The following is a 27,883-nucleotide window of genomic DNA, read 5'->3' as shown; positions in this document are numbered from 1 at the left end:
AATTCGTTGGTCCACATGGTTGACGCGTAAGATATTTAAAGACAAAATTAACAATACGTGTACGTCACTCTCTGACGGCGCCTTGGTTACAACAGACAACTGAGACAAAACGAGAATGTAGTACTGTTCTCGGTTCACGCCCGAGAAACCCTTTGAAGCGGGCAAAAAAACCGACAACGAACGGAGAACAGGCGAAGAACGAGAACGAGAAGGCGAGAAACTGTTCACATTCACGCTTCTCGGGTGTTCTCGGATGTTCTCGGCGTGAGTCTGGAAGGGCCTTTAGATAAATAAAATTGTGTGGGCACAGTGTGTGGGTCGCTGGATGGTAAGCGTCTAAGGTGGGGTCTCTAGACCCTCTTGTAGACAAATGTGTATGATAACATCTTTTGAAATAAAAAACAAACAAATGCATTTGAAGATTTTTATTCTTTTAAATATTACAATCTCTCTTACATGTATCTTGTCCTTACATAATACTTCGACATAAACACGACAGTAGTAATTACTTACACATAATTTCGTAATTCGTATTAAATTAGCAACAATCGTAAACAATGAGTCTTTCATTTTATCATAATTATTATTTTTTTTTGTAAGTATTTAGTGTTTTTATGTTGGCTGACGCATTTACAACTTTATAAAAAAAGTTAAATCCGATAACAGTTATCAATTTCTTAAACTAATTACATTATCTGGCAATTTTGCCAAATATTGATAACCATAGACATTTGCAATATATTGCCCCACTAAAAAAATTAGAAAGCCTGCAAAAGATTTCTATGTAAACAGTAAACAACTTATATTTATATCCCCTACGTATTATAGAAGATAAAAACTATTTCAAAACTGATATTTAACATAATAGAGCGTACACTGATAAAAACAATTACGTATTGTAATTAAGGTCGCTCGCAATCGGTCATATTTATAATTTACTGTGTTACTTATCGGTTAAACGAAGAGTGGGTCAGTCGTTGCAACGGGTTGACGAACGATTTGAGGATTCCCTTACGATAATATATCCACAGATATGGTGGATATATCATAATTCATAACTTTTCGTATCTCTTTTCGTATTATTATAGGTGAATCGTTGTTTATATAGTTGAAAATCTTTAGATTTGGTTAGTGATCAAAGGCTTATCAGTAGGTATTTGACCATAAACAAAATCTTTAAACGATAATTGATAATACAGGACTGCGTTTTTGAAAACGCTAAAGAAAAGGTTATGGTATTTTTTTTCTGTCAGTTCATTAATTGTCAGGGAGATTTGAGATTTCAGTAATAACTTTTTTTTGATACATTATAACATTAATTCATGTTTTTTTTTATTTCTTAAATCAAATTACATTATATCTGATCAAACAAAGGTTTTTTACGTTTCCTTATATAGTAAAATCATGAATAGGGTGACCATTTGTTCCGTTTTCAAAGATTTTTTGGGACATTTTTTTTAATTTCAACACAATTTATTAATACAATTTTGTTATTTATTCTATTAACTTGTCGCAGAGGCCAAAGTGTCCGAGCAGCACGGGCCCCACGTCCAGCCCGGTGCGGACACTCACTGACGTCACACACGAATTTGGAACCTCGATATCATAGTACCTGGAAGATAGATTTAGATGAATACATTCAGAACAAAATAAATAGAAAAAATAGAGAGAAACAGAAAATTATCATTTGCACAACATCAAGTATAAAATTATAAATTTTTCTGAATTCTGAATACTGCAGTGATCGTTACAGAATATTTTGTTTTTTCGTAATAGGTCAAAATCGGTTTAATTAAAACTGGAGAAGCGAGAAAAGTCAAGATTTAGTTTCCTACCAACTAATTTATATTAAAGTGAAACTTTTATTACATCGTCTCAAACTTTTTGGTCTGTGTAGCGCATGTCGCGTGTATCGCGGCTGCCGAGTAGGTATACCTACTCGGCAGCCGACCGACACTCGACATGCGCTACACAAAGCAGTGTTCGGAACCGTTCGAACAGTTTCACTTTTACCGTGGTTTTATAAAACCACACAACATTTTTTTTTTTTATTGATACCTCTAATATTTTTAAGGAAACACAAAATAGGATCGATTCTGCGCCATTTTGTGATACCATAGTTATTAATTCAAACGAAAATAATAAACCGTGCAAAAAAGGATTTCTAAGTACTTAAATCGTATTTCTCAAATGACATTTGCCACGTAATTATTGACACATAAATTAACGTTCCTATTCTTAGTTCGCATAGCTGCTATCAACAAAAAAATCTCAATATAATGTACCTAACCACCCATCCATACGCATTCTCCACGGGTACATAAAATCCGGGTTGGTTGAGCAACAAGTGGCGCTGCAAGTTGCGCAACTCGTGCTCAGACTCGCGTAGTGGGTACTCGTTCACCACTGCAGCACCAGACCACGCTTCGTGGTGGTGCGGGATACTTCTGCCTACTAGAACTACCTGTAAATAATATAATTAAATATTAAGAAGAAATAAAGTCAACTTTTTTATTGCAACATCTAAGGATAGAAAATGTTCTACTAGATTAAGTTTTTTTCACCTACGTATATGGATAAATTTTAAGAAAATGTAAAATCTCTATGTAAGCGTGTAATAAACGGCTAAATGTTTACCAAATGTATGGAACGTGCCTTCTTACACTCTGATCAGACATTCGGATCAGACTGTCGGATTAAATATCTGACATATATTCCCAGATAACTTAATGGTCATATAGCATACAAATTACAATAGGTACAATTATGAATAAGGTAAGAAAAGGTTACAGAAAGCATTTTTTTATTCAAATTATAACGTTCGTATAGTTAGATTATTATTAGCGCAGTAAAATAATATTTACTACAAGCCACTCAATTCATGCCTAAAAATACTGAATGTGAAGTAGCGTAGTGAGATACATTTCAAGGAAACTGTTATCGGTTATCATTTACAATTGATTTCTCTTAAACTTATATTACGATAACAAAATATTATCAACAGTGTAGTGACGCTTCTTCCGCACCCTATTTGTATCTTCACTTTAAGTAATTTTATATTTACTAAAGATAAACATATTAGATCATAACTTTTTTCTAAATAACGCAAAAGACCTTAACCTTACCTTCGTTTTCTTACCGCCACATTCAACATTCAAAATGACATTCAAAAACTGGCTCTCATGTCCAGGCAGCGTCTTTGTCACGACGCATGCTATCAAACAGTTCCTCACGTAGAAATCACTGAAGAACAATCTAGAAAACCTATGTTCTGGTGTCACTTCATCACAAGGATTGATTTTAAGACAGGATCCACCAATAAAGCTGTCTTCATAGAATTGTTCCAAACACTCCAGCTCATTGGCCACATAGCCTAGCGCGTATTTAGTTTTCACTTGTTTATTTCCAAGCTGTAAGTTAATGGACATCTGCACCATGGACCGGCCTCTAACTTCCATCGTGCTACTGCTGGGCTTCGAATCCTGCTCCGTTTCTTGCACTGCTGTATGCTCCCTATCTTCTGTCTTCGGCGACTTTATCCTGAAGAAGTGTCGGAGCACTCTGGTCATCTTCCTTTTGACGGATTTCCTTTCGTTGACCGTTGTTTCTTCCACCACTTCTTCTTGTATGTCCCCAACGCTGTCCGCTTTAAGGGCTAGGACTATTTCTTGGGTGGATTCATCAGTGTCTTGTCTGGTTTCTTCAACAGATCGTCGGTAGCGCAGGATGCCGTCCCTTGTACGCAGGAGCCCTAAACGTGAGAGCCCCGCGATGTTGGCGGCGCTGGAGACCAGGTAGCCGTGCGGGCCCAGGGATGAGTTGGGTTGGTACTGCATGTGCCGCAAGTTGTACCACGGTACCGGACATATCACCTGCAAACATATCCTGGTGAAGTGCAAAATATTCGTTATTGTAAGTAATTTGACTAAGAAACAATTATCTAAATAATAATTTACTATACAGATAATTCATTACTGGCAAAAAAATTATTGATGTAATTTTAGATGAAAAATAGACATTGGTTCAAATGTTAAATTTGAACGTCATGATAATATGAATGGTCTACCAAAGGAAAACAAATTATCTTTCTTCCCAATATATCGTTATTTAACGTACGTAACAACAACAAATTTTTTTTATGAAATGTTGGCCAAGTAAATTACCTCTCCATACATCCTGCGCTTCTTCCCCTGCCCCCTACAGAAGCTCGTCTGGAAGGGCAAACAACTCGGCAGCATTGTATTGAGGAAGGGCCAAATGCTGCACCAGAAGGCTCTGTCCCGCAACAGGAACCGCTGGTAGACCTCCAGCTCAGCAGCATCAGCCACTGTGTTGGGGTCACCCTCCTCGTCGGACATGGCTTCATGTGTCCAGGCGGGCGCAAATATGGCTAATGAGCAGTCGTAGCTGTGGATCAGTTGCACTGCCTGGGAATGAAATTGAATTATTTAGTTTATTGGTTAAAATAATGAGTAATTTTTATCTACAGAAAAAAACTTTTTTTTTTCAAATCTACAGATGATAATAAAAAATTAAATTATCATCATGGAATCATTCATCATTATTAAAAAAGCAAACGATTACCTACAATTACAGAAGTAATAAATGTACACAGTACAACTATTTTAAAAATAATTAAGATAAAACGTGTTGTATAATGTGATTTATTTAAAGGCTGCCCTTATCCCCAACTAATATCTTATAAAATTTCATTTATCTCTCTGTATCTCTCACTTAAGTAAAAAAAAGAATTGTCTCCCCAACCCACCTCCTGCGTGTTAAACTGCCCCCCGCCATAGAAATTCCGGCCCCACACATCGACCCCCACATACAGGTCGTGCCGCCTGTCCCCCGCGGCCGCCGCGCTTGCCGACACGTCCTCCTCGCGCCACGAGTAGTTCGTGAATAACCCGTCGCATGCGTCGAAGAACGCTCTGGCGATAGACAAGTGTTTTAGGAATACCCACATCGTTTTTTTTTTTAAGTTTTGAGAGGATAAGGATGAATGAAAATAAATAATATACACAGTTATTATGTTTATTTACAAATGAAACAACAGAATACAGAAGACTTCCACCTAACAATAAGCGGGAATTTTCTGATATTTTTTAAAAATCATAGAAAATGAAATACGTATTAGGGTAACAACACGTTTATAGAATCCCATCAACACCATACAAACAGCATTTTATACGCAAGTTAACATCAAGCTAAAATCTATTCAGCAACAAAAACAAACCTGTTTTTCTCGTTAAGTCCATTCTGCCAATTGAGATGCCCTTCAACAGTAACACTGTCGTACCAAATAAGGACCGGATCGTCGAGCTCCTGATGAAGCGTGGTGTGCAGGTACCGCACGAATTGTAGCAGCACGTCTGGTTTTGATATCTAAAGGAATATTAACAATAGTTAATAGTTAATTCGTATTTATAACAAGTATAATTGCGATATTGCAGTTTATTCGACAGATATTTTACTTATGTTATAGCATCAAGGACTAATCGCTAGCCAGCAACTACGATGGGTTCGCTTTGAATTTTAAATTTTACCGCTTTCTTCGCTTAGGTAATGGAGGGTAGATCGGAAAAAGTTATTTATGGTAAGTTGTAATAAGTGTGACAAATTTTCTAAAGTACGGAAAATAAATAACCTTATTCTCAATATTGAGCAGCCAGCCGTCGAACTTTAGCGTCTTTGCAATGGCCACGAGCGCGCTGGCGAGGTTCTGCCACTCACTCTCGGACTGCAGCACCCGATCCCAAAACACGACCCCATCGCTCCATTCCGTTATAACAGTACCTTTAACGTAATGTATAAAGTTTTATGTGAACAAGTTATATTTACTACGTCGAAGACACTACGGTTCCCAATTCTGAGGACTAATGAATTAAAAAGGTACTGATTTCAAACAAACTGTTCACCCGCAAATCCAATTGATAACTGCATTTTTACCATTTACTCCAAATTTAAAAATTGAAAAAGGAATATTTAAAAAAAAAATACCTTTTTTTATAGCTCCGATGTTGCTTGTTGAAAAAATTAAAAATAATCACCTAGTACTTTGACTCCATGCGCGTGACCCACATTGATCCAGCCGAGAGGTGGAATCGTGATCAAATGATGACTGAAGTAAATAAAAATGTCTATCCCGGCCCAGTTGTAAAATGTATAAGCTTCGTAATTACCAGTGCCATCGATAATACTATAAAACAAAATAAAAAATCTATAAACGTTTGAGAATTTCTTAAGCACAGTGCATAGCTACTTTATTATAACAACTAAGTTTTAAGCTTTTTTACAAAGTGTTAAAAAATAGGTAAAAAAAAATATTTAGAAGTCAATTAGGAAAAAACACAGGAAAAATGTAAAAGTTGATAAAACATTATTGAAAAATATTAATTATAATTATTATACAATTTACAAACCTGTCATCGTGATACCCATTGGCCATATCATGGCACACCAGTGTCTTTGGTAATATTTTTTTATCTTCGCGCTTGACATCTTCCGCATCCGGATCAAAATGACAGAAGGCTTGTGGACTTTCAAGCAAAATATTATTTTCCGGACATTTATTGATGTTTATGTTCTTTATTGCTATTTCACTATGCGACTTTAATTCCTTACAAAGTGTTCTCCAAGGTGGTGGATCTTGTAAGAATAATAAAATCTCTTCATATGAATCAAGTGGCTTACAGGTTAGTTCTCGCTGCATCCAAATTTTCTTCTCTGCCATTGTGTTAGTGTTGTTCTAATAAATAAAACAGGTACATACACTTTAACTATATATCAAAGGAGACTGCTTACATTTATAAATAGTTAAAACTTATTCAGATAAAAATTAAACTATCTTGTTTACATATATCACTGACATTGACAACTACAATAACTAAAGGCGGGAATATAAAAACACGACTGCCAATTTCAATTTCTAAATTCATAATGTATGCTAATCATTTGCAGATTTAGGGCAATAATCATACTCGCAATTATTTATGATTATACGAACTCATTATTGGCACACAACATACAAATATTAGAGACTTTATTACCATTCAGTTTTGGTTTAAAATAATTTTAATAAATAACATGCATAAATATGAATAATAATTGTTCTTTATAATCAACTTCTAGCATAATACCTTTTAAATTATTCAACCGGTTTACATAGCACTAATATCACCATAGTCTTCAATAAGTATTAATTTTTCTATATACCCACCTACTTCTATTAAAATAACACTTACTATTGTTAAGGGAAATTTATGAATAAATAAAATAAAACTTGAACATAAGCTGTCTTTCTTTGAAACTGCAGCTGATCCTGTTATTATTGGTATTTATGTAAACACAACAAATGGAACAAAGCACTAGTTACACTAGTTTGTCCTAGTTGTGATAAGGGCTGAGGAAGTGTGCAACATTTGATAACGTTTGTACTGCAACAAAGCACTTGTTTCCCATGGGACAAGGATTACTAGACAATAAAATGAAACTAGATAAGAGGTACAATGCTAATAACATTATATTATAATATTTCCAGAGACTAAGTATATCCAAAGAATTTCTTACATCCACAATTTCTCAAGAGAGATGCTGGTAATATGAAGAAATAAATTATTCAGTTCCTTTCCATTTTAATCAGTATTTAATACATAATTTGCTTTTTATGATCTGAATACACTGATGATCACTTAAAAATAATAAATTGCATATATTTGTGATTTTATTCATATGTAAGTATTAGATTATCTTGTTTCATTAATAAGATCATGGTGATTATATATTATACAAGAAATATACAGTATGACTGTACAGCCTCATTGCACAAAAGTTCAAGTATTGCTTTAAACTATTTAATACAAAATAGTATTTTAATCAAAATGGACTTAGTAAGTAAGTAGAAATAGTCAAAATAGACTTTCATCTTATTTTAAAATAGAATAGTCAGACCCATCATTATAATGTCCAAGGTTATAGGTTCCATCATTCCATGTTATCCTGTTTGAACAGGAAATTAAACTGTTATACCATCAGCAACTAAACTAGATTTTGTGGACATAATGTCTATAATTATCGAGTTTCTTATTATTCCAATCATGATCCGTATGTCATGCACATTACTACAATATTTTATAAATTACGTAATTACTAGCTTTCGCTTTGTGTCCAGATAAAAAGTAGCATTATCTGCTCATCCAGATTATAATCGATCACTGTACCAAATTTTATTTCCGATCATCTATTTTGTACATATAAGTTTTTACATGGTTTTTATCACAGGTTTTTATGAACCCGCATTTTAATAATCTTGTAATTTACTTAAATCAGCCGTAATTTCTGGCAACACACCAATCGATAACTGTCAAGTGTCATCGAACGTCATGCAAAGCGACAGTCGACACTCGACAGGTGACAGTTGTCTCGTAACTTGCTGCCGGTATAGTGCTCGTGAATTTTTCATATTTGTTATTTTTAACAATTAAAATCATTTATATATGAAAAACTCATCAACTAATCAAATTTAGTGCTGGGAGATATCCTACGATTTTTATAAAGGTGTGTTTTACAAGTTGTGCGCATTATACAGGTGTAGCAATCAGGTCACATCCGATTCTCGTTAAGTGTCGTGCTTTATTAATAAACGGACAATAAATAACACTTTTACAGTTAGTTTTGCAATTTCGCGATTTCTATAAGGCGGTCCTATAACCGTAACTAAATCAGAACATTAACGTTTCGGAAAATCAAACAAATAATTTTGAATAAGATATTCTTTGTTACGTGTAAAACTAATTTAAATTTCAAAATTGATTGTTCTACTTTCAGGTTTACAAGTAATGTAATCTATATAATCTAACAGAGGAGGTTCTAACAACCAAATGCTTAAATGGCTGCCTCTGAACAGGCTACAAAAAATTCGCGTCAGCAATTATATCATAATTATACTATGTCTCATCGCTATCATCCAGTTGTTTGCTTACTATGGATATTATGAATATGATTATATTCCCAAAGAAGAAATAGATAAGCATCTCTATAAACATGTGAACCCAAATTTGGTGAGGAAGTCAAAAACTGATTGTGAGTATGCGAGTATATATGAGAAGGTGTTTCCAGACAACTGGGATGTAAGGAAGCAAGTGAATGAGTTTGTGCCCAGCGGCATTGCAAATGGGAGCTTTGTGCCGACAGATTGTCACCCATTGTTCAGTGTTGCTATCCTGGTTACATATAGAAATAGACAGAGCCAGCTGGATGTGTTCATTCCTTTCATTCACAATTTCTTGAGGAAACAGAAAATACATTATAAGTGAGTATTTTTTATGCTAGTCTTTATTATATTAATTGTTGATGATTATTCCATCCTATTTATGTGAACATTAGAATAATGAATATCACCTTCTGGCTTATTGGGATTTCCCTGTTACAAAAAATTCTGGGTGATAATAATAAAGCATTAATCTGATGTATTCTGCCAAATTATCTGCTGAATTTGTTATAAATTGATTATAATATCTTTCATCGTGTAGGTATTTCTAGTCATAATGTTAAATACATTCCTATGTAAAAATATATATTATATAACAATTTATTATGTACACAAAGTGACCATTTTACTGAAGAAGTTTAATATAGAATAAACATAAAATTTTATTTTGTATTTTCAAATCAATATAATATTAATATGGCTTCCATGTGTGTAGAAAATACTAACATCTGTGGAGCAAATGTTAGAATTTTGCAGTTAGCTTTTAGTTTCCTGCTTATTTTATATTTTGTAAACTGTGAGAAAAAATCATTTCTTATTACTTTCATCATAATAACATGTTAGTGTAGGTCCACACTGCGAGCCTAGCGCGGTTGCGACGGCGGGCGCGAAATATCAAACGTATGAAACGCGCCTTTGCGTCCACATTGAAATGACTATGGCGGAAGTCTAGTGCGACGGTAATGAGCGAGCCAGCGCGCGTAGTTTTCAAACTCTCCTATCCGCGCTTTCGGGCCACACGACGGGCCTAGTCAGCGAGCGACCCAACGCGCGGCTAGCGGTGATAACAAACCATTTCAGTCCTGTTGCTCGACTTCTTATATATTCTTTATTGTTTTTCGTAAAATAGCGGTAAATACTTAATTGTTTATACGTGCGATTCAATCTAAAACACCTATATACCTACACCACAGTAATTTTGTAGGGTATAATCTCAATTCTTCATATTATAAGATAATAATTCACCCGTTGGCCGTTATTCCTCTGTTTTTATTTATTTCGTGCACAACATCTATAATGTACAATACCTCCCATCTCAAAATCGGACTGTCCAGTAAAAATAGCAAATCGTCCAAAGTTTGCAACACCCGATATACGTCGAACCGCTACATGAGCTCGCGCGTCGGTGTGGCCACCGCGAGCGCCCGCTCGTCGCGCCCGCCACAGGCCGCCGCCACCCCGCATTCAGTGTGGACGCACACTTAGTTAGAAAAAATATTTTATAGTTATATCCATGGACGTATAAAAAAAGACGGACGCCGTATTACGAACAAACAACGCGAAGCCACCATAGTAAGCTAGCGATCGTGTAAAGACAATAAACACGCACACACTCTCACCATAGTAAGCTAGTCGGCCGCCATTACGTCGTGAACTACCGACTGATTAACTGCGTCACAGTTTCACAAAAAATATTTAAAATGCCATCTTGCGTGGTTAAATGGTGTAGCAACAGTACAATTTTAAATAACAAAACACAAGGGATTACATTCCATAGGGAAGCAAGTTATTTATTTTATGTTTTAATGACAAAATTATTACGGCAAAATTTATAGAAAAAAATACAGCCGCCATTGTCATCAGGACAGCTGTTGCCATGGCAACATGGCACGCACACATGGATGTTTCGCCGCCATTACTAGGCTTCACTCAATGTTTAGGCGATATACCGTCCGTCTTTTTTTATACGTCCATGGTTATATCTATATTCTACATACATAATAAAAACATTATCAATCATATTTTGGTCTGGAAAAACATATTATTCTAAATTTTTTGTGCACATTGATGTAGATTGTTGACTGAGAGACCACAAAAGATATAGATTAAATTCATAAATATTGCCAAAAAAATAACATGAAAATGATTCATAAAATAAAAATGGCAACTAGCTTTAAAATGGAAATCTGTGGATGCTTTGTCATAATATCGCTCACACAATATTTGTTTTGAGATTTTGTATTGTTTACTAATTTTCTTAAATTATGTACATTTTTAATATTTGCTATTGTTTAAAGTAGTAATTTCCCTCATTTGCAAAAAAGCAACAAAAAATAACTTTCAAAGAAGGCCTTAAAAGATATCATTGTTATTTATATATGTATATTTGACTGTGTTTCTATTACCAGCATTAAAATTTCAGAATCTACATAATTGAACAGCAAGACGACAAACCCTTCAACAAAGGTCTCCTATACAACATTGGAGCTAAACAGGCCATGGCAGACAAGTTCCCCTGCCTCATACACCATGATGTGGACCTATTACCTTTAAATGCTGCAAATCTGTATGTCTGTCTACAACAACCTCGGCACATGAGCGCCATTATCGATAAGTTCAGATTTGTTCTCCCATACAAGACGTTGGTTGGAGGCGTGCTGGCGATTAGATCGGATCAATATGTGGATCTCAATGGATTTTCTAATAAGTTTAAGGGATGGGGAGGAGAGGATGATGAATTTGCTGCAAGGATTAAGAGTCATAATCTTGATATTTTGAGGTAAGCATTTAATTTATCGGTTCACGGGTTACTTTTAAATGCAATAAATTGTTTAAGTTGCTTGTTACTTTTAAGTTGTTTCTTATTTCTGATTGAATTCTGATTTAAATATCTGTAGAAAATTTAATAAATAATTTTGTTATTCAATATTGTCTGGAAAAATTAAATGATGATAACAAATTATTATTGTGCCTAATATTGTATGCCTAACAATACTTATAATTTATATATATTGTAATTGTAGATAAGTACAATTCAACTGCTATCTTAGCAAATTGTTATTTGTTTAAATTCTGATAGTGTATGTGTATATTCTTGCATCATAAACATAATAATATATTTTAAACAATACCTCTTAATATCTATCAAATATTTGAATATCCATAAAATATGTCACATATGAACTATTCTTGCACTATAACAATTAACAACAATAATATAATAAAGTATTTAATATGCATGGTGAACCTTGTTCACAATATATGGACAATTTAATTAGTTTTCTATTCCTACTGTTCATGATATAGTGATATAGTTCGTGATATAGTTCATGATATAGTCAGTATGTTGTCTATAATACAATATACGTTATCAAACATTCTACATTTTAAAAGAGCAATTATTACATAGTTACTTGACTGTTCGTCTCTGTACAAACTGTGTACTGGTGGTAAATTATTATATTTCCATATAATTTGTTGATTCAAAAGCAATACTAAACAGTCTAATTGTATAAATAAATGTTTGAGTTTAAAAGTTCAAATAAACATTGAGCAAAAAAAAGGGTGTGTGCTTTTCACAAATTTCACTTCAAAAATACTTTAAATAAATAAAATAAAATATTTGTGTCTATGACAACATGTTAAAAATAAATGATGTTTACTTCCAGATTCCCGCCCGACATATCGCGCTACACGATGCTAGTTCACAAGCAAGAGCCCAAGAACACGGACCGGCACCACATCATGGCGCACACGAAGCCGGCACGCGACGGGTTCGCTTCGCCCGCACGCCACATCGCTTCGCTTCACGCGCATCCGCTGTTCACGAGAATTAGTGTCAAGACTTGATTGTTGCTTAAGTGAAACACTATGTGAATATCTTGGGTATAAAGCGTTTCTTGAACAGTTGTAAAATAATAATGAAGCAGTGTGAATCAAAAATAATGAAGTGCAAGTAAATCTAATGTAGGCGATTAAAGAACCCGATAGGCCTTAGTATGCTTTTAAAAATTAATCATATTTTGTATACTATGTCTCTCTCGTCTATTAAAGTTTTTTTTTTTTAAAACTTACCAAAAATATTAAATCAAGTGAAATTATTGAATAACGTTTTTAGGTGCATGTCTTCAATCAAACGTGTTTTTATATTGATACTAGATTTCCGCCCGCGGCTTCGCCCGCGTTTTCAAAGGAAAACCCGCATAGTTCCCGTTCCCGTGGGATTTCCGGGATAAAACCTGTCCTATGTGTTAATCCAAGTTACCCTCTATATGTGTGCTAAATTTCATTGTAATCGGTTCAGTAGTTTTTACGTGAAAGAGTAACAAACATCCATACATCCATACATCCATACATCCATACATCCATACATCCTTACAAACTTTCGCCTTTATAATAGTATTAAGATTTTATATGTATATTTTTGTAATTGTGATGTCTTTCGCACAGCTAGTTAAATCGAAATGTTTTTAAATTAAGTTAGCTTATTATTTATTTTAATTTTAAGAAATGGAAGACTTAGTTAGTGTTGTTTTTAGGGGAATTTAATTTCGTAATGTTAAACATAACAGCTGCTGTACAAATACTCGTTAACCTATGTTTTTTTTTTATTGTATCAGCTCGAAGTTTTCAAGTTTTTCAAAATTGCAATCTTAAGCTTAATTTAGATACTTTGCCCAAGTTTGATTTTTTTATATAAAATATTTTTAACTTAGTACTTCAAATAAGTACACATAACATTATTGGCTTCTACATTTAATTTAATGGTCATAATCTCATAGCTTTCTAGTCTAAAATCGTATTTAAGAAATACTATTAGTATGTAAGGTTTAGGAGCTAATTGTTCAATGCTCAGATATAGTTTAAGTACACAATGGAATAAATCGTTTTCACTTTATTTTAGTTTAGTCCCACCGTTTTACGGAATATTTATTGAAATTTGCAATTAAATCAAGTGATTTTGTTTAAATAAAATTAAAATAAGATGGTGACTTTTTAGAGCATGTTACATTTTTGATACATTTTAATCATAGATATCAAGCCTATATTGTAACGCATACTATTTTGTAAAAATATTTATGTAATGCACTTAGCTTCATATTTTCAAGTGTGTATTTATTTATTCTACGCCATGTAAAGGTTTTTAAAATATTTGCTTTTAAGTGATTTTGTATAGCGTGTAAATGAATTGAACGAAATATAGGAATGGGGAAGAATGTACTTGTGATTGTAAAAGTATAATTTTTGATAATCTTATTAATGGAATACGAATCAATACATGTATGCGACATTATTCCGACGTTACTCTGATTATATTTATAGTGTTTGTAATTCCTTTACATAAATCAGGAATATTTGTATTTGTGTATAACCATTCATAATCATGTTGCATAATCCCCTTGAGTGAGAAATAAAATACATTATAAAGTCAATTGTTTTTTATTTCATATTTTTCACTTATATAAAATAAATTTATTCGCTAGTGGTTAATATCATCTAGTGTGAATTCGGTTAATTCTCCCCAACTTGGCCCATGGTACAATGCGACAGGCAAAGGTACACTAATGCCGAACTCTCGACCGCATTCCTCCATCGTGCTTTTTATTACTGCTGTATTAAAAAATACATGTTAGGCCCTGCGCAGACGGCACACTTTTTGTGCGATCGAGTCTGCGGCGCACAAAAAGTCTGCATGGCGCGCAAAAAGTCGGTCGCGGATTTTTCACAGACTCAACGCACACGACGCACATCTTCGATCATTTTGTCGGCAGAGCTGTAGGGACGTAGACGCTATGGAAATCGTGTAAAGTGTGCGCCGTCTGCGTTAGCGCGCGTTGAAGCAAACGTTCAATTCTTTTCACACACTTTTGTGCGGAGCGGCGCGGTGCGTTCTGCCCGAATTACACGGATTTTTTGTGCGCCGGACTTTTTGCGCGTCGTGTGCGTTACTGCATATAATTTCATAGGTTCTATTTTCACAGACTAAAAAGTGCGTCACGGATAGTCTGTCGTCTGCGCAGGGCCTTAGTGAATGTTTATCTAAAATCTTTTCTAAATATAATTTTGAACCACTGAACACATTGTAGGCGTAGTTTGTTAATTTTTTACCATTTACCTTTTTTATGTCTTTTTACCAGAATGTTTACTTAATTACCTTATTACAATTTTAGCAATAAAATCAACTTATACAGGGTGTAATCGTTAAGTGTGCACAGGCGATTTTTCCGTAAGTATTACAGATAACAAAAAACTTTAAACTGATATCGAAAGTACTTAACCTAATGAGTAATAGGCGGTAATAAATTTTTAAAAATAAATCGAGAAATATCATTAAAATTATCTTTAAACCCTCCCATACATTAAGTATGAAAATATATGAATATCCCATATACCTACATTTAATATGAAAGATTTTAGCTTTCTTTTTCTTTTTTTGGTTTTCTGCTTTAATTACTTCGCAAATTTGAAGTGACATTTTCCACGTTTTTCCGGACATTTTCACGCATTTTCCGGATATTTTCCGGGAATTTTCCAGGCATTTTCCGGACATTTCCCTGACATAGCCTGTAAATGTCTGGAAAATCCCCGGGAAATGCTCGGAAAATCCCCGGAAAATGTCTGGAAAATGCCAGGGAAATGTCTGGAAAACATCCGGAGAATCCCCGGGAAATGCTCGTAAAATCCCCGGAAAAAGCCTGGGAAATTCCCGGAAAATACTTGGGAAATGCTCGGAAAATGCGTGGAAATTTCCGGAAAATCCCTGGAAAATGCCTGGAAAATATCCGGAAAATGCGTGAAAATGTCTGGGAAATGCGTGGAAAATCCCCGGAAAATGCCAGAGAAATGTCCGGAAAATGTCTGGGAAACATCCGGAAAATCCCCGGGTAATGCTCGGAAAATCCCCGGAAAATGTCTGGGAAATTCCCGGAAAATTCCTGGAAAATCCCGGAAAATGCCAGGGAAATGTCTGGAAAATTTCTGGAAAATATCCGGAAAAAGCGTGGAAAATGCCTGGAAAATGCCCGGAAAATGCTCGGAAAATCCCCGGAAAATATCCGGAAAATGCGTGAAAATGTCCGGAAAAAGCGTGGAGAATGCCACTTCAAATTTGCGAAGTAATTAAAGCAGAAAACCAAAAAAGAAAAAGAAAGCTAAAATCTTTCATATTAAATGTATATGGGATATTCATATTTCATACTTAATGTATAGGAGGGTTTAAAGATAATTTTTTTGATATTTCTCGATTTATTTTTAAAAATTTATTACCGCCATTTTACTCATTAGGTTATGTACTTTCAATATCAGTTTAAAGTTTTTTGTTATCTGTAATACTTACGGAAAAATCGCCTGTGCACACTTAACGATTACATCCTGTATATCACCCTATTATACCAAATAAATACATTTGAATAAAAAGTGCCAACCAGCAGCCGTCGCCACGTGTTGCTGCGGTAACTCCCACACCAGCTCGTCGTGTATCTGCAGCAACGGCGCGCCCGCGACCCGCGCCGTGCGGCACATCGCTAACTTGGTTATGTCTGCCGCTAGACCTGGCGTCATTTATTTATTTATTTCTTGATCACAGTATGTTGGATAGAGGCAATCATATCCATTTGGTTATGGAAGTACTAGATATTTGAAAAATATCTTCACAGCCGAATTTAGTTTTTATCAGTAAAATTACAGTAAAATTATGCGGGGTCAGATAAAAATTAAACACTTTCTTATCGATACAGCTATATTTTTCCTTCTACCAATCTCATTCACATCTACCCATGGCAATTTTTCCTTACCTTGAACAACAAAATTAATAGCTTGTCTCTCCGCATGCGACTTGATCGCGAAATCCTTGCTATTTATATTGGGAAAAGTCCTGGTACGGCCACTAGCCGTGCGTATGCGACCGTTATTCTGTTCGCACTGACTTACTACCCACCGGCCGAACGTTTTCATTGCGGGAAATGTGCCTGGAATAATTAAATTATAGGTTTAAGAAGCTACAACTAATTATTGAGAATATGATCCATGGCACAGTCTTATTTAATCATCTAAATTGGAACTATCACAAATTCAAAATATGTAGCAAGAATAGAGTGAAGCGTTTGATAGCTTCAATATCAACTTTATTTCAGACTTGGAAGGTTTTATTAACGTAATTATCATAAATCCGTAAAATAATTAGATTAATGAAACTACTTTTTTGTCATTTTAACCTTCACTTGTTTGATCGTTTAATTATTGTTGAAATGTGTTTGGAGTGCCACAAGGATCAACCTTAGGGCCCTAACTATTACTAATGTACAAAAGTGGTAATATCCTCAAATTTTATTAAATGTATAATTACGATTAAAGCTAGAAACAATGGAGAGTGCATGGTCATAGGAAACGTCAAGTATCTCCATGAGCTTCCTGCTGCCGGCGCCGTACAGGCTCGCGTACACGATGCGCTTAGTGCGCTCGCGCTCCTCCGCGACCACGCTCTCTGGCGACTTGTTTAGCCTTTATAAATTATATAAATATTGAATTTATGTTGATATACATGGTGTAATCGTTAAGTGTGCACAGGCGATTTTTCCGTAAGTATTACAGATAACAAAAAACTTTAAACTGATATCGAAAGTACTTAACCTAATGAGTAAAATGGCCGTAATAAATTTTTAAAAATAAATCGAGAAATATCAAAAAAAATATCTTTAAACCCTCCCATACATTAAGTACGAAATATGAATATCCATATACATTTAATATGAAAGATTTTAGCTTTCTTTTTCTTTTTTTGGTTTGCTGCTTTAATTACTTCGCAAATTTGAAGTGACATTTTCCACGTTTTTCCGGACATTTTCACGCATTTTCCGGATATTTTCCGGGAATTTTCCGGACATTTTCACGCATTTTCCGGGTATTTTCCAGATATTTTCCAGGCATTTTCCGGACATTTCCCTGACATAGCCTGTATATGTCTGGAAAATGTCCGGAAAATCCCCGGGAAATGCTAGGAAAATCCCCGGAAACTGCCTGGAAAATTCCCGGAAAATAACCGGAAAATGCCTGGGAAATGTCTGGAAAATATCCGGAAAATGCGTGGAAATTTCCGGAAAATCCCTGGAAAATGCCTGGAAAATATCCGGAAAATGCGTGAAAATGTCCGGAAAATATCCGGAAAATGCGTGAAAATGTCCGGGAGGAGCGTGGAAAATTCCTGGAAAATCCCCGAAAAATGCCAGGGAAATGTCCGGAAAATGTCTGGAAAACATCCGGAAAATCCCCGGGAAATGCTCGGAAAATCCCCGCACAATGCCTGGGAAATTCCCGGAAAATAACCGGAAAATGCCTGGGAAATGCTCGGAAAATGCGTGAAAATGTCCGGAAAATATCCGGAAAATGCTTGAAAATGTCCGGAAAATGCGTGAAAATGTCCGGAAAATATCCGGAAAATGCGTGAAAATTTCCGGAAAATGCGTGAAAATTTCCGGAAAATATCCGGAAAATGCGTGAAAATGTCCGGAAAATATCCGGAAAATGCGTGAAAATGTCCGGAAAATATCCGGAAAATGCGTGAAAATGTCCGGAAAATGCGTGAAAATGTCCGGAAATATCCGGAAAATGCTTGAAAATGTCCGGGAGGAGCGTGGAAAATGCCTGAAAAATCCCCTAAAAATGCCAGGGAAATGTCCGGAAATCTCTTGAAAACATCCGGAAAATCCCCGGGAAATGCTCGGAAAATCCCCGGACAATGCCTGGGAAATTCCCGGTAAATAACCGGAAAATGCCTGGAAAATCTCCGGAAAATGCCAGGGAAATGTCCGGAAAATGTCTGGAAACATCCGGAAAATCCCAGGGAAATGCTCGGACAATCCCCGGAAAATGCCTGGGAATATCAAAATGCCTGGAAAAATCCCGGAAAATAACCGGAAAATGCCTGGAAAATATCTGGAAAATATCCGGAAAATGCGTGAAAATGTCCGAAAAAAGCGTGGTAAAATGCCCGGAAAATGCCCGGAAAATCCCCGGAAAATCCCCGGAAAATATCCGGAAAATGCGTGAAAATGTCCGGAAAGAGCGTGGAAAATGCCACTTCAAATTTGCGAAGTAATTAAAGCAGAAAACCAAAAAAGAAAAAGAAAGCTAAAATCTTTCATATTAAATGTTTAAGGGATATTCATATTTCATACTTAATGTATGGGAGGGTTTAAAGATAATTTTTTTGATATTTCTCGATTTATTTTTAAAAATTTATTACGTGGTCATTTTACTCATTAGGTTAAGTACTTTCGATATCAGTTTAAAGTTTTTTGTTATCTGTAATACTTACGGAAAAATCGCCTGTGCACACTTAACGATTACACCCTGTATAATGATAAAGTATTGAAGTAAGTGAACACTAAACGAACGAATAGCTTATTACTTTCTAGTTATAGAAAATATCTTTATATATTTTATATTTTAAAAAATAATTAACAAATATACCACACAACAAAACGTGTGGTAATAAATCTCACCACTTAGCAGCCAACTCTCTGAACAGATCAGGACTAGCGAGTGCAGCCAGCAGGCCGTTGTCAGCCGCCTGGTGCGCGAACACGCGGCACTCTACGTGCTTGAAGTCAGCCGCTAGCAGTGTGCAGCCAGATCGAGCCGTGTATACTGAGCGGAACTTTAGCGTGTCGATCTCGATATCTTATGAATAGAGGAATTCTATAAATAGGGCTGTTTTAAGATTGTCCAGTTGAAATAAAGAACAAATTAATTTATTGGGACAGTTTTATTTAGAAATATTTGATAAGAAATTAAGTGTCTGGAATGTAACAGTGAATATTAAATACTATGTAGGTACCCCTATCTTTTTCCTGCGGGAAGAGAACTAAACTGAAAGGTGTTTTAGGTATTGCTTGTAAGTTGGGATTGCTGCATGCGATGCGACCCGTGGCTGCTGCTGTTTGTATCCTATAATTTGGTTCAAAATAACGAACAGTCAAAATTAATAAAAGGAAATTTAATTTGGGCCATGAATATATTATATTTAAATTGTCTAAAATTATCGAATCAGGAATAAATAATTGACTATAAATAACGCTACCAAGTCGGTCTAACGATCCCATTTCTAACGTGCGGCACGATACCAGCTAAAAAGGTGGCATGCGCCTTGTGTAGGTGGCGGTACTCCAGGATCAGCCGGGGCAGTGGGTGTACTGACATCAGACTGCGTAACTACAACAGCCAAGCCAATACTTGATTACTACACGAATGTACGACTCGAGATGAAAAATGTCCATAAATTCTATTGCAAACATGTTTTTTTTTTATAATTTATAAACTTTTAAGTTTTCATGTATTGCAGTCAATCCAAAACCAAAACTGATGTTTAAACTTTAAAAGACTTTATTAACAAAAAAAAACACGCCTATTTCAAGTCGTATCAGTATCACTCACCATAGTTTCCGAAGTAGACTTAGCTCCCTTACATATCGTCTCTCTAATCTTAACATTGCACTGTGTGTCCAACTTGAGCTCATCATACAGTATAGCTCTGACTTGCACAGCGGAGTTCACCTGGAAGCTCTTCCCAGCTGCCTTGTGGCACTCCAGCTCTGTTGTCTTCATCTTCTTCAGTAACACGCTTTCCATACATTTGAGCTTCTCTAGATCCACGCAGACACCGCAATGTTCCATTTCTTAGTAGAATTATCATAATTAGTATTCTTATTTGAACTTTACATTAAACTTATTGAAATAAACAAAAATAAAACAATGATCCTCAAACTAACCTGAGACGGTAAAGGAAGAGATTATGATTGAATCAATATGTAAAAAAATCCGTATTATTTATATAGTTTATCTTTAACTCCAATTGCTACTAAGCAAAGATATCTGAAAATATGCCATCATTTCGACAAGCTACTTTTAATTACGTCCCTAGCAATAACATATTTGAAACCTATCCATTTCTCCCACTCCTACCTGCAATAACAGAAAGGACAGGCATTTCCACATCCACAAAGAGCTTCCAAAGCTCTCTCTCAACGAGTTCCCTCTGTAATGTATCCGCACACTGCGCCAGTGACGTCATGTACCACGCACACTTCTGCAAAGCGCAGTCTGTCGCGATCGTGTACTCCGCCTTGAAGTTTAGTAACTTCTGCAGGTCGGAGAAGTTCTCCGGGGTATTGTCCGGTTCTATTAAACTCGCACCTATCTATTTTGAAATCATTATGACGACTATAATTAATATATTTAATACATATTTTTATTTTGAGAAGTATAGTGCACATAGTAGTATCAACCTTGGTATCAAATATATTTAGATTCAATTTTCCAATCGGAATATCGAAACTTGAAATAACGTAAATTAACACATGCTTCGCATCATAGCTGACTATTTTCGTATTCAATATTTCATTGATAATTTTTCTGAAAAAATAAAAAACACCGATTTGAAAACAAAATGTATTCCATTATAACAATAATAAACGTAATAAACCACGAAACATACATAAAGCTTTTATCATTTCCTTTGAAATAGTAAAAATTGTCATCAATCAAAAACATGAGTCCTTCAGCTGTGCAACTATCGTCGGTGTGGTGACTGTTCAGTTGAGAAAATCCATTGCTGAGAATAAAGATGCCTATATTATGGACAAATTCCTTACCCGTTACCGCATAAATATAACAATAGTAATGCAATATCTTTTGTTAGTAATAAATGTTTATCTTACCCATATAGTAAAGTTACTACAACTTCTTGTGTCTCTGTAATATTAAACTGAATTGAACATTCATCTAAATTGTTTTCATTTACAATAGTTATGTTATATGTAATGTCTTTTACAGGAATTTGGGATTTTATCGGCGCTATAAACTTAGCTTTAATATTTCTATCTTTCACCTTATCATCTTTAGTCTTTTTAGGTGTTTTTGTAACATCAACGTTCACTTGTTTATCAACATCATTTTCCTTTTCTATTTCATTTTTATCACTTATCGTACTGATGGTGTCCTCAACGACCTTTTTATTTGTTTTATTTCTCGGTTTTGAATACTTCATGATACCATCTTTATTGGCTAATTGTGCTTGAATTGTTTTCTTTTTCTTATTATTTTTAGGCACTTCTTCTATTGTTATTTTTTTTGTAACATTTTCAATACCATCATCATGATCATCATGAGTATTCATTGCAATATTTTGATCAAAAACACGATCGAGATCATCAACATTACCACAATCAATATCTTTTAACCAATCTTTAACTGCAGTTGTGTATTTCTTTTTTCTAAAATTCGGTTTCTTATCTAATGCCACGTCTGATTCGACTTTTGTTTTTTTATTAGTATCACAATTTTTTACTGCAGTTTTGCGTTTAGTTCGTTTTTCTTTCACATTTTGTTCTTTTTCAGAATTAATGTTTGAACGGGCCTTATCTTTAGTAAAGTGAAGTTTAAATAGAGGAGCATTGTTATTAGGAATATCCGTGATCGAATATGCATTTGAATTTATATTAAACTCTGATAATAGATCAGTATCAATGAAATTATTCCAATCCACTGTATTTGTATTATCAACTTCATTTGTTTTTTCATTGATATTTACTAAATTGTCACTTAAAACATTACTCGTGGTCAGTGGAATAGAAGTTTCAGGAATGGCTACACCAATTGCTGGTTCTATTAGTTCCATATTCGTAGGTATTGGTACTACATCTGTACATTTTTCTATAATGGGACTAATCGTTTGAATTGTATTATGTTGAAATTCGTGAATTTGTTGTTGAGAGTCACATCCATCATTGAATCTAAAATAATCTATTATTTATTTGTGAAACCGCGGAGCGCAGCTAGTATAGAATGTGTTACATACTTAATAATTTTACTTAGACTTGTGGATAGTATCTATCTAGTAGGTATCTACTATCATGAGGCTGTCTAAGCGGTTAGCGGTACGGTGCAGGCCGCTAAGACAGAAATAAAAAAAGACGGGTTGCACTCCGGGAGTGCCGGCAGAAGTGAAAACTTGATTATTAACGTTCAGCATGTTTGATATTTTGGAATGGTATCCGTCTTACGCATGGAATATACTTAAGGGCTAAAAAAAATCCATCTTACGCTATTTCGATCAGGCCACGTGTCCTGACGCGAGGTTAAGATTTTATACCCAACGCCGCTAAAGAAGTTTTCACTTCAAAAATATATATTTATAAGAACTAAAATGCTTTAAAACTCAGCTAGTAAACTATAAAATGCAAAAGCAACTTACGTAATAATTCGTTTCTTATGGACTTGCGTTTGGGGTTGCGTCTGTCTTCCAATTAGAGTTTCTTCAGCATACGGACGTAATCTGCGATTGCGCTCTAAAAAAATGAATAACTTATAGTGAGAAATTAAATTTATCACATAATCTAACAAGAACCATATCCCTACCAGTTTGAAAATCAATTAAATTAGACAAAACTTTTTGACCAAACTCTGACAAATATTCGTTATAATAGGTAAAATTTTTATTTCTCATATTATTTCGTTTATACATGCTTCATGAAATCAAAGGTGCACAATATATTCGTAAATCAATGGGCTTTAACTTCTGCTGAAACCTCCAGGCTCCAGTTGCGTCCAAGCATAATAAAAAAAAACGTTTGATTTTCCCGCTATTTTTCTTATTTTTTTTTTTTTATTATTGTTAAGATTATAATATTATGAACATCAAATTTTATTCGTTATTTCGTTGACCGTTCAAAATAAACTGCATAAATATTGCATCCTTATTTTTTTCCAAGATTTTTTCCATAAGAGGTATTGACGTAAAAAAATCGTAAAGAATTTTACACTGTACACTGAGCAAATCGAAACGTCGTAATGTCAAGTGTCAAATGCCATCTGATAGACTGATTGACTGATGTCTGATTAGCATTTTAGCAAACAGCGTATTTATGTGGAAATACAAAGGCGAACACAGAAACTAGATTGTTCAAGCAAACGCATAATTTTAATCAAATATGTAATTATTATCACTGTTTAGATACATATACTAAATAACATGGCGTTGAACCTGGAAAGTTGCGACAGCTTGCCTCCTGACGAGGAGCCAAAGTTAAAATATGATAGAATGGGTAATGACGTTCAAAATATACTATTAAAAGATGCCGTGAGCTGTATCTGTGTGCACACAAAGTTTATATGTCTCGGTACGCAATGGGGCGTAATACACCTATTGGATCACGAAGGAAATACAGTGCCGATATCCATGGACAACAATCAGAAAGATTTGCAGGCTCACGCGATCGCCGTGAACAAAATATCTGTGGATGTGAATGGAGACTACATCGCAAGCTGCTCCGACGACGGCAAAGTGCTAGTGTATGGGTTATACACAGATGATAATACTCATAATTTGACCCTAGGTCGTGTGGTCAAGTCTGTCGCCTTAGACCCCTATTATTTCAAATCAGGCTCTGGAAGAAGGTTTCTTACTGGTAATTAGACAATCAAAAAATACATATCATTTCCTATAAGATAGAGTAGAAAAAATCACCTTGTATTTCGTATCAATTCTACTATAATTTGGTATAATAATGTACATTAAAGTAATAATGTGGTTTTTCCAATAAGATTTATACAACAATTCAGTAATTTAAATCCATATATTTTAATGTCTCATTCACAAAAAAAACCTCTTGTTTAGGAAATAAGCTGTGAATGATATTCTATATATCTAAAAGTAATTTTTATATATATAAGCAATTTGGGGTTCTTCACATTTAGATATTCAGGAGATTAACTTATAAACTGAATTTTACAGTAGAAAAATTCTTCAACATATTAATATGAGAATAATTCTAATCATTCATACTTTTATCCATTAAAGTTCCCAAAGAAATTTAAAAAATGAATGTCTTATGATTCACTTAGTTGACCTATTAGATGACTCACTAGTTCATATTATTTGCTTTAATTGAATGGTTATGGTTTATCTACATTTTAATTCAAATCTCTATCCATTTATTAAAATAAGTACAATAATCATTACAATGTTTCTAGTTTAAATAATCAAGATTTTGTATTCACAGTAAAAACATGCTCTACACAAATATTCCTTTCATATGTATTTACAATTTTGTTCATTGATCCAGTCATGAAAATATAGCAGAGAGTCTACCAAATAAAAAATGTGGTAGGTATAACTTGTTTTGTTATTAAATATATGTATTTGTTTGATTTCAGGTGATAATAAATTAACACTTTATGAGAAAACATTCTTGAACCGATTACGTAGCACTGTCCTTTGTGAGTGCGAAGGATATGTGCAAGCCATTGCATGGCATGATCGTTTCGTCGCCTGGGCCAGCGAGGTTGGTGTTCGTGTGTACGACTTAGTGCCCAGATGCTCACTAGGTCTCATCCAATGGGAGAAAGCTCCAAATCGATCCATAGAAGACTTTCGCTGTAACTTACTATGGTCTGCACCAAAAACCCTCATGATAGGTTGGGTGGATACAGTACGCATATGTGTAATACGAAAAAGAAGCCAAATTGAGCTACAAACACGAGATGTGACTGAATACTTAGTTGATCCTGTTTACACATTTCAAACGGACTATTTTATCAGTGGCCTGGGTCCTCTCGAAGATCAACTTGTATTATTAGGCGTGCCCAAAGAACCCGACGCTGAAAGTGGGAAAGCTCAAAGACCTGTATTGTCAGTTGCAGATTATAAGGATTGTGACTTCTGTGAAGTTTCCACGGACAGCTTAAATATTCGGGGGTATGAAGAGTACTCATGTAATGACTATTACTTGGATATTCTGATAGAAGAGAACCGATTTTTCATTGTATCGCCAAAAGACATTGTTATAGCCAGTCCTTACGATATTGATGACCGAGTCAACTGGTTAACAGAACATGGAAGATTTGAAAAAGCGATTACCGTTTTGGAGGAAGTCGGCGGGAAGACCGCAAAGCATTCAGTGGTGACGGTTGGAGTCCAGTATTTAGACCATTTAATGTTTGAGCATATGTATGAAGAAGCTGCAATTTTGTGTGCAAGAATATGCAAAAATGACAAAGTTTTATGGGAGAACCAAATACTTAAGTTTGCAGAAGTCAATCAACTCCGTACGATAAGTCCCTATGTGCCTAGAAATCCCGATCAAGCCTTAAGTTCGCACATGTACGAATTAATATTTTACGAGTATTTAAAAGTCGATCCTCAAGGATTTCTTAAATTAGTACAAGAATGGAATCCTGGCCTTTATAAAACTGGGGTTATTATAAAAGAAGTTTTGGAGCATTTGTTGACAACTGAAGTTGATAAGAATATTTATTTGGAAGCATTAGCTCTACTTTATTGCTACCAAAAGAAGTATGATAAGGCATTAACTGCATACTTAAAGATCCAGCACAAAGACGTATTTAAGCTTATTATAAAACACGACATGTACTCTGTGATATATGACAAAATTCTAGACTTGATGAACCTTGACTGTGATACTGCTATTCCACTTTTATTATATGACAAGACAAAGGTACCCGTTGAAGTTGTAGAGAAGCAACTCCAAAATCATGATTTATACCTTTTTAAATACCTGGATGCTTACAGTAAAGTAGAACCAAATGGACGTTATCACGGAAAGCTTGTCAAGTTGTATGCTAAGTATGCTCGAGAAAAATTATTGCCATTTCTTAAATGCAGTGATAACTATCCCATCCAAGAAGCTCTAGACGTTTGTCAAAGCAATGAATTCTATCCTGAAATGGTTTTTCTACTCGGCCGAATAGGAAATACGAGGGAAGCATTACAAATTATTATTGAAAAGCTACAAGACATAAATCAAGCTATCAACTTCTGCCAGGAACATAATGATAAGGAACTTTGGACTGATCTTATAAAACAAACTGTTGATAAACCAGAATGTGTTACATTGCTGCTAAAGAGGATAGGTAATTACGTAGATCCCAGGATGCTCATACAAAACATACAACCTGGATGCGAGATAAAGGATCTAAAAGAGTCACTTGTGAAAATGATGTGCGATTACCATTTACAAATGTCTGTACAAGAGGCTTGTAAAGTAATTACGTTGAGGAATTATTTTGACTTGCATGAAAAATTAATCATGAATCAACAGCGAGGTATATCTGTAACTGACGAGTTTATGTGCTGTGTCTGCCAGGGAAGAATCATAATGCGGGACCTTTCAAATGCTTCAGACTTAGTTGTTTATAATTGTAGACATTCTTTTCATATAGAATGCTTGCCTGACGGTGTATGCAACACCTGTAGTGTTTGCAGTGCTGTTAAAATGTGACCCACAATCTGCTCAAACTTAATTAGGACTCATATAATTATATAGGGGGGGGCAAGTATCTCGCCTCGCGGCGGTGTGATAATTATATAAAATAGTATTTTTCCATTAATGTACCTAATTATTGCAATATTTATGTTAATTTTAGTTTATTCAAATAAAACATTATCTTAAATTATGGTGCTTTTGTAATGAAATGAGGTGGCTTGTATATTCTTCCTCAACAAACATCATTAAAAACTAAAATAAACCTTATCAAATTAAAAAGTTGTTTGAGTTTACCCAAAATGAGTGATTATCAAAAAATATGTATAATGTATACTTATGTATATTTCAAATCTCGACCGTTTTTATCAGTACTCAGTAGTAAAAATAAAAGTGATGCATGTATGCGACGGAGATGGAATTAAATTAGCAATTTACATTTAAAAAATTCCAGCGAATTTCAAAATATAATGTGTTCGTAGTATATATAGTTCCATGTGTGTTACACACGGACAGTGACAGCGCGCCCGCATATGGTAACCTAGAGCCACGCTAAAGCTATCTCCTAATAATAATATTTGAGGTTTGATATTCATTCATAAATAACAAATACAAT

General features: G+C 34.8%; 4 protein-coding genes across 8 annotated transcripts in view; 2 read left to right on the top strand and 2 right to left on the bottom strand.

Annotated features, from left to right (window-relative positions):
* Positions 1-430: 430 nt before the first annotated feature.
* On the bottom strand, positions 431-8,146 carry ENGase (cytosolic endo-beta-N-acetylglucosaminidase). 4 transcript variants are annotated; one of them, XM_089697706.1, is made up of 10 exons: positions 7,954-8,146; positions 6,426-6,751; positions 6,054-6,202; positions 5,651-5,799; positions 5,240-5,388; positions 4,769-4,934; positions 4,164-4,427; positions 3,126-3,872; positions 2,286-2,464; positions 431-1,612 (listed from the first exon to the last, which is right to left on the bottom strand). In XM_089697706.1, exons 2-10 carry the CDS (start codon positions 6,734-6,736, stop codon positions 1,495-1,497), a joined length of 2,232 nt encoding a protein of 743 aa, XP_089553832.1. In that variant the 5' UTR covers positions 6,737-6,751; positions 7,954-8,146; the 3' UTR covers positions 431-1,494. The 4 variants fall into 4 exon arrangements, with proteins under 4 accessions (XP_089553832.1, XP_089553834.1, XP_089553833.1 ...); XM_089697708.1 differs by lacking the exon at positions 7,954-8,146 and adding an exon at positions 7,223-7,398; XM_089697707.1 differs by lacking the exon at positions 7,954-8,146 and adding an exon at positions 7,248-7,398.
* LOC149486247 (beta1,4-N-acetylgalactosaminyltransferase B-like) lies at positions 6,563-13,140 on the top strand. 2 transcript variants are annotated; one of them, XM_089697748.1, is made up of 4 exons: positions 6,563-6,698; positions 8,830-9,313; positions 11,415-11,771; positions 12,661-13,140. In XM_089697748.1, exons 2-4 carry the CDS (start codon positions 8,883-8,885, stop codon positions 12,839-12,841), a joined length of 969 nt encoding a protein of 322 aa, XP_089553874.1. In that variant the 5' UTR covers positions 6,563-6,698; positions 8,830-8,882; the 3' UTR covers positions 12,842-13,140. The 2 variants fall into 2 exon arrangements, with proteins under 2 accessions (XP_089553874.1, XP_089553872.1); XM_089697746.1 differs by lacking the exon at positions 6,563-6,698 and adding an exon at positions 8,419-8,559.
* A 1,281-nt stretch (positions 13,141-14,421) lies between these two features.
* The window catches only part of LOC149486245 (DNA polymerase nu-like), a 13,986-nt gene continuing 524 nt past the window's right edge, over positions 14,422-27,883 (bottom strand). Inside the window, exons 2-14 of the mRNA XM_089697698.1 lie at positions 23,241-23,334; positions 21,706-22,779; positions 21,483-21,599; positions 21,274-21,400; positions 20,951-21,185; positions 20,423-20,664; positions 20,070-20,200; positions 19,827-19,936; positions 19,492-19,669; positions 17,337-17,491; positions 16,786-16,959; positions 16,417-16,542; positions 14,422-14,602 (exon numbers count right to left, since the gene is read on the bottom strand). Of these exons, the coding sequence (XP_089553824.1) occupies positions 14,472-14,602; positions 16,417-16,542; positions 16,786-16,959; positions 17,337-17,491; positions 19,492-19,669; positions 19,827-19,936; positions 20,070-20,200; positions 20,423-20,664; positions 20,951-21,185; positions 21,274-21,400; positions 21,483-21,599; positions 21,706-22,664 (2,685 nt within the window). The 5' untranslated portion in view covers positions 22,665-22,779; positions 23,241-23,334 and the 3' untranslated portion in view covers positions 14,422-14,471. The remainder of the gene's footprint in view (positions 14,603-16,416; positions 16,543-16,785; positions 16,960-17,336; positions 17,492-19,491; positions 19,670-19,826; positions 19,937-20,069; positions 20,201-20,422; positions 20,665-20,950; positions 21,186-21,273; positions 21,401-21,482; positions 21,600-21,705; positions 22,780-23,240; positions 23,335-27,883) is intronic.
* lt (vacuolar protein sorting-associated protein light) lies at positions 23,903-27,323 on the top strand. Its single transcript, XM_089697937.1, has 2 exons — positions 23,903-24,453; positions 25,202-27,323. Exons 1-2 carry the CDS (start codon positions 24,018-24,020, stop codon positions 27,283-27,285), a joined length of 2,520 nt encoding a protein of 839 aa, XP_089554063.1. The 5' UTR covers positions 23,903-24,017; the 3' UTR covers positions 27,286-27,323.

This window comes from Colias philodice, chromosome 8 (genome assembly GCF_061535455.1).
Source record: "Colias philodice isolate Cphi_HAF_F1 chromosome 8, ilColPhil1 Martin Lab GWU primary, whole genome shotgun sequence".
Taxonomy (NCBI): domain Eukaryota; kingdom Metazoa; phylum Arthropoda; class Insecta; order Lepidoptera; family Pieridae; genus Colias; species Colias philodice.
Note: the sequence above shows the minus strand (reverse complement) of the source record. Positions and strands in the feature narration are given on the sequence as shown.

Coding starts and splice junctions, on each gene's coding strand:
- ENGase (XM_089697706.1), bottom strand. CDS start 6,736: ATGGCAGAGAAGAAAATTTGGATGCAGCGAGAACTAACCTGTAAGCCA. Junction 3,873..4,163: donor AGCGCAGGATGTATGGAGAG/GTAATTTACTTG, acceptor ATATGTTTGCAG/GTGATATGTCCGGTACCGTG. Junction 2,465..3,125: donor GTGGCGGTAAGAAAACGAAG/GTAAGGTTAAGG, acceptor TATTATTTACAG/GTAGTTCTAGTAGGCAGAAG.
- lt (XM_089697937.1), top strand. CDS start 24,018: ATGGCGTTGAACCTGGAAAGTTGCGACAGCTTGCCTCCTGACGAGGAG. Junction 24,454..25,201: donor TGGAAGAAGGTTTCTTACTG/GTAATTAGACAA, acceptor GTTTGATTTCAG/GTGATAATAAATTAACACTT.
- LOC149486247 (XM_089697748.1), top strand. CDS start 8,883: ATGCTTAAATGGCTGCCTCTGAACAGGCTACAAAAAATTCGCGTCAGC. Junction 9,314..11,414: donor AAACAGAAAATACATTATAA/GTGAGTATTTTT, acceptor TTAAAATTTCAG/AATCTACATAATTGAACAGC. Junction 11,772..12,660: donor CATAATCTTGATATTTTGAG/GTAAGCATTTAA, acceptor GTTTACTTCCAG/ATTCCCGCCCGACATATCGC.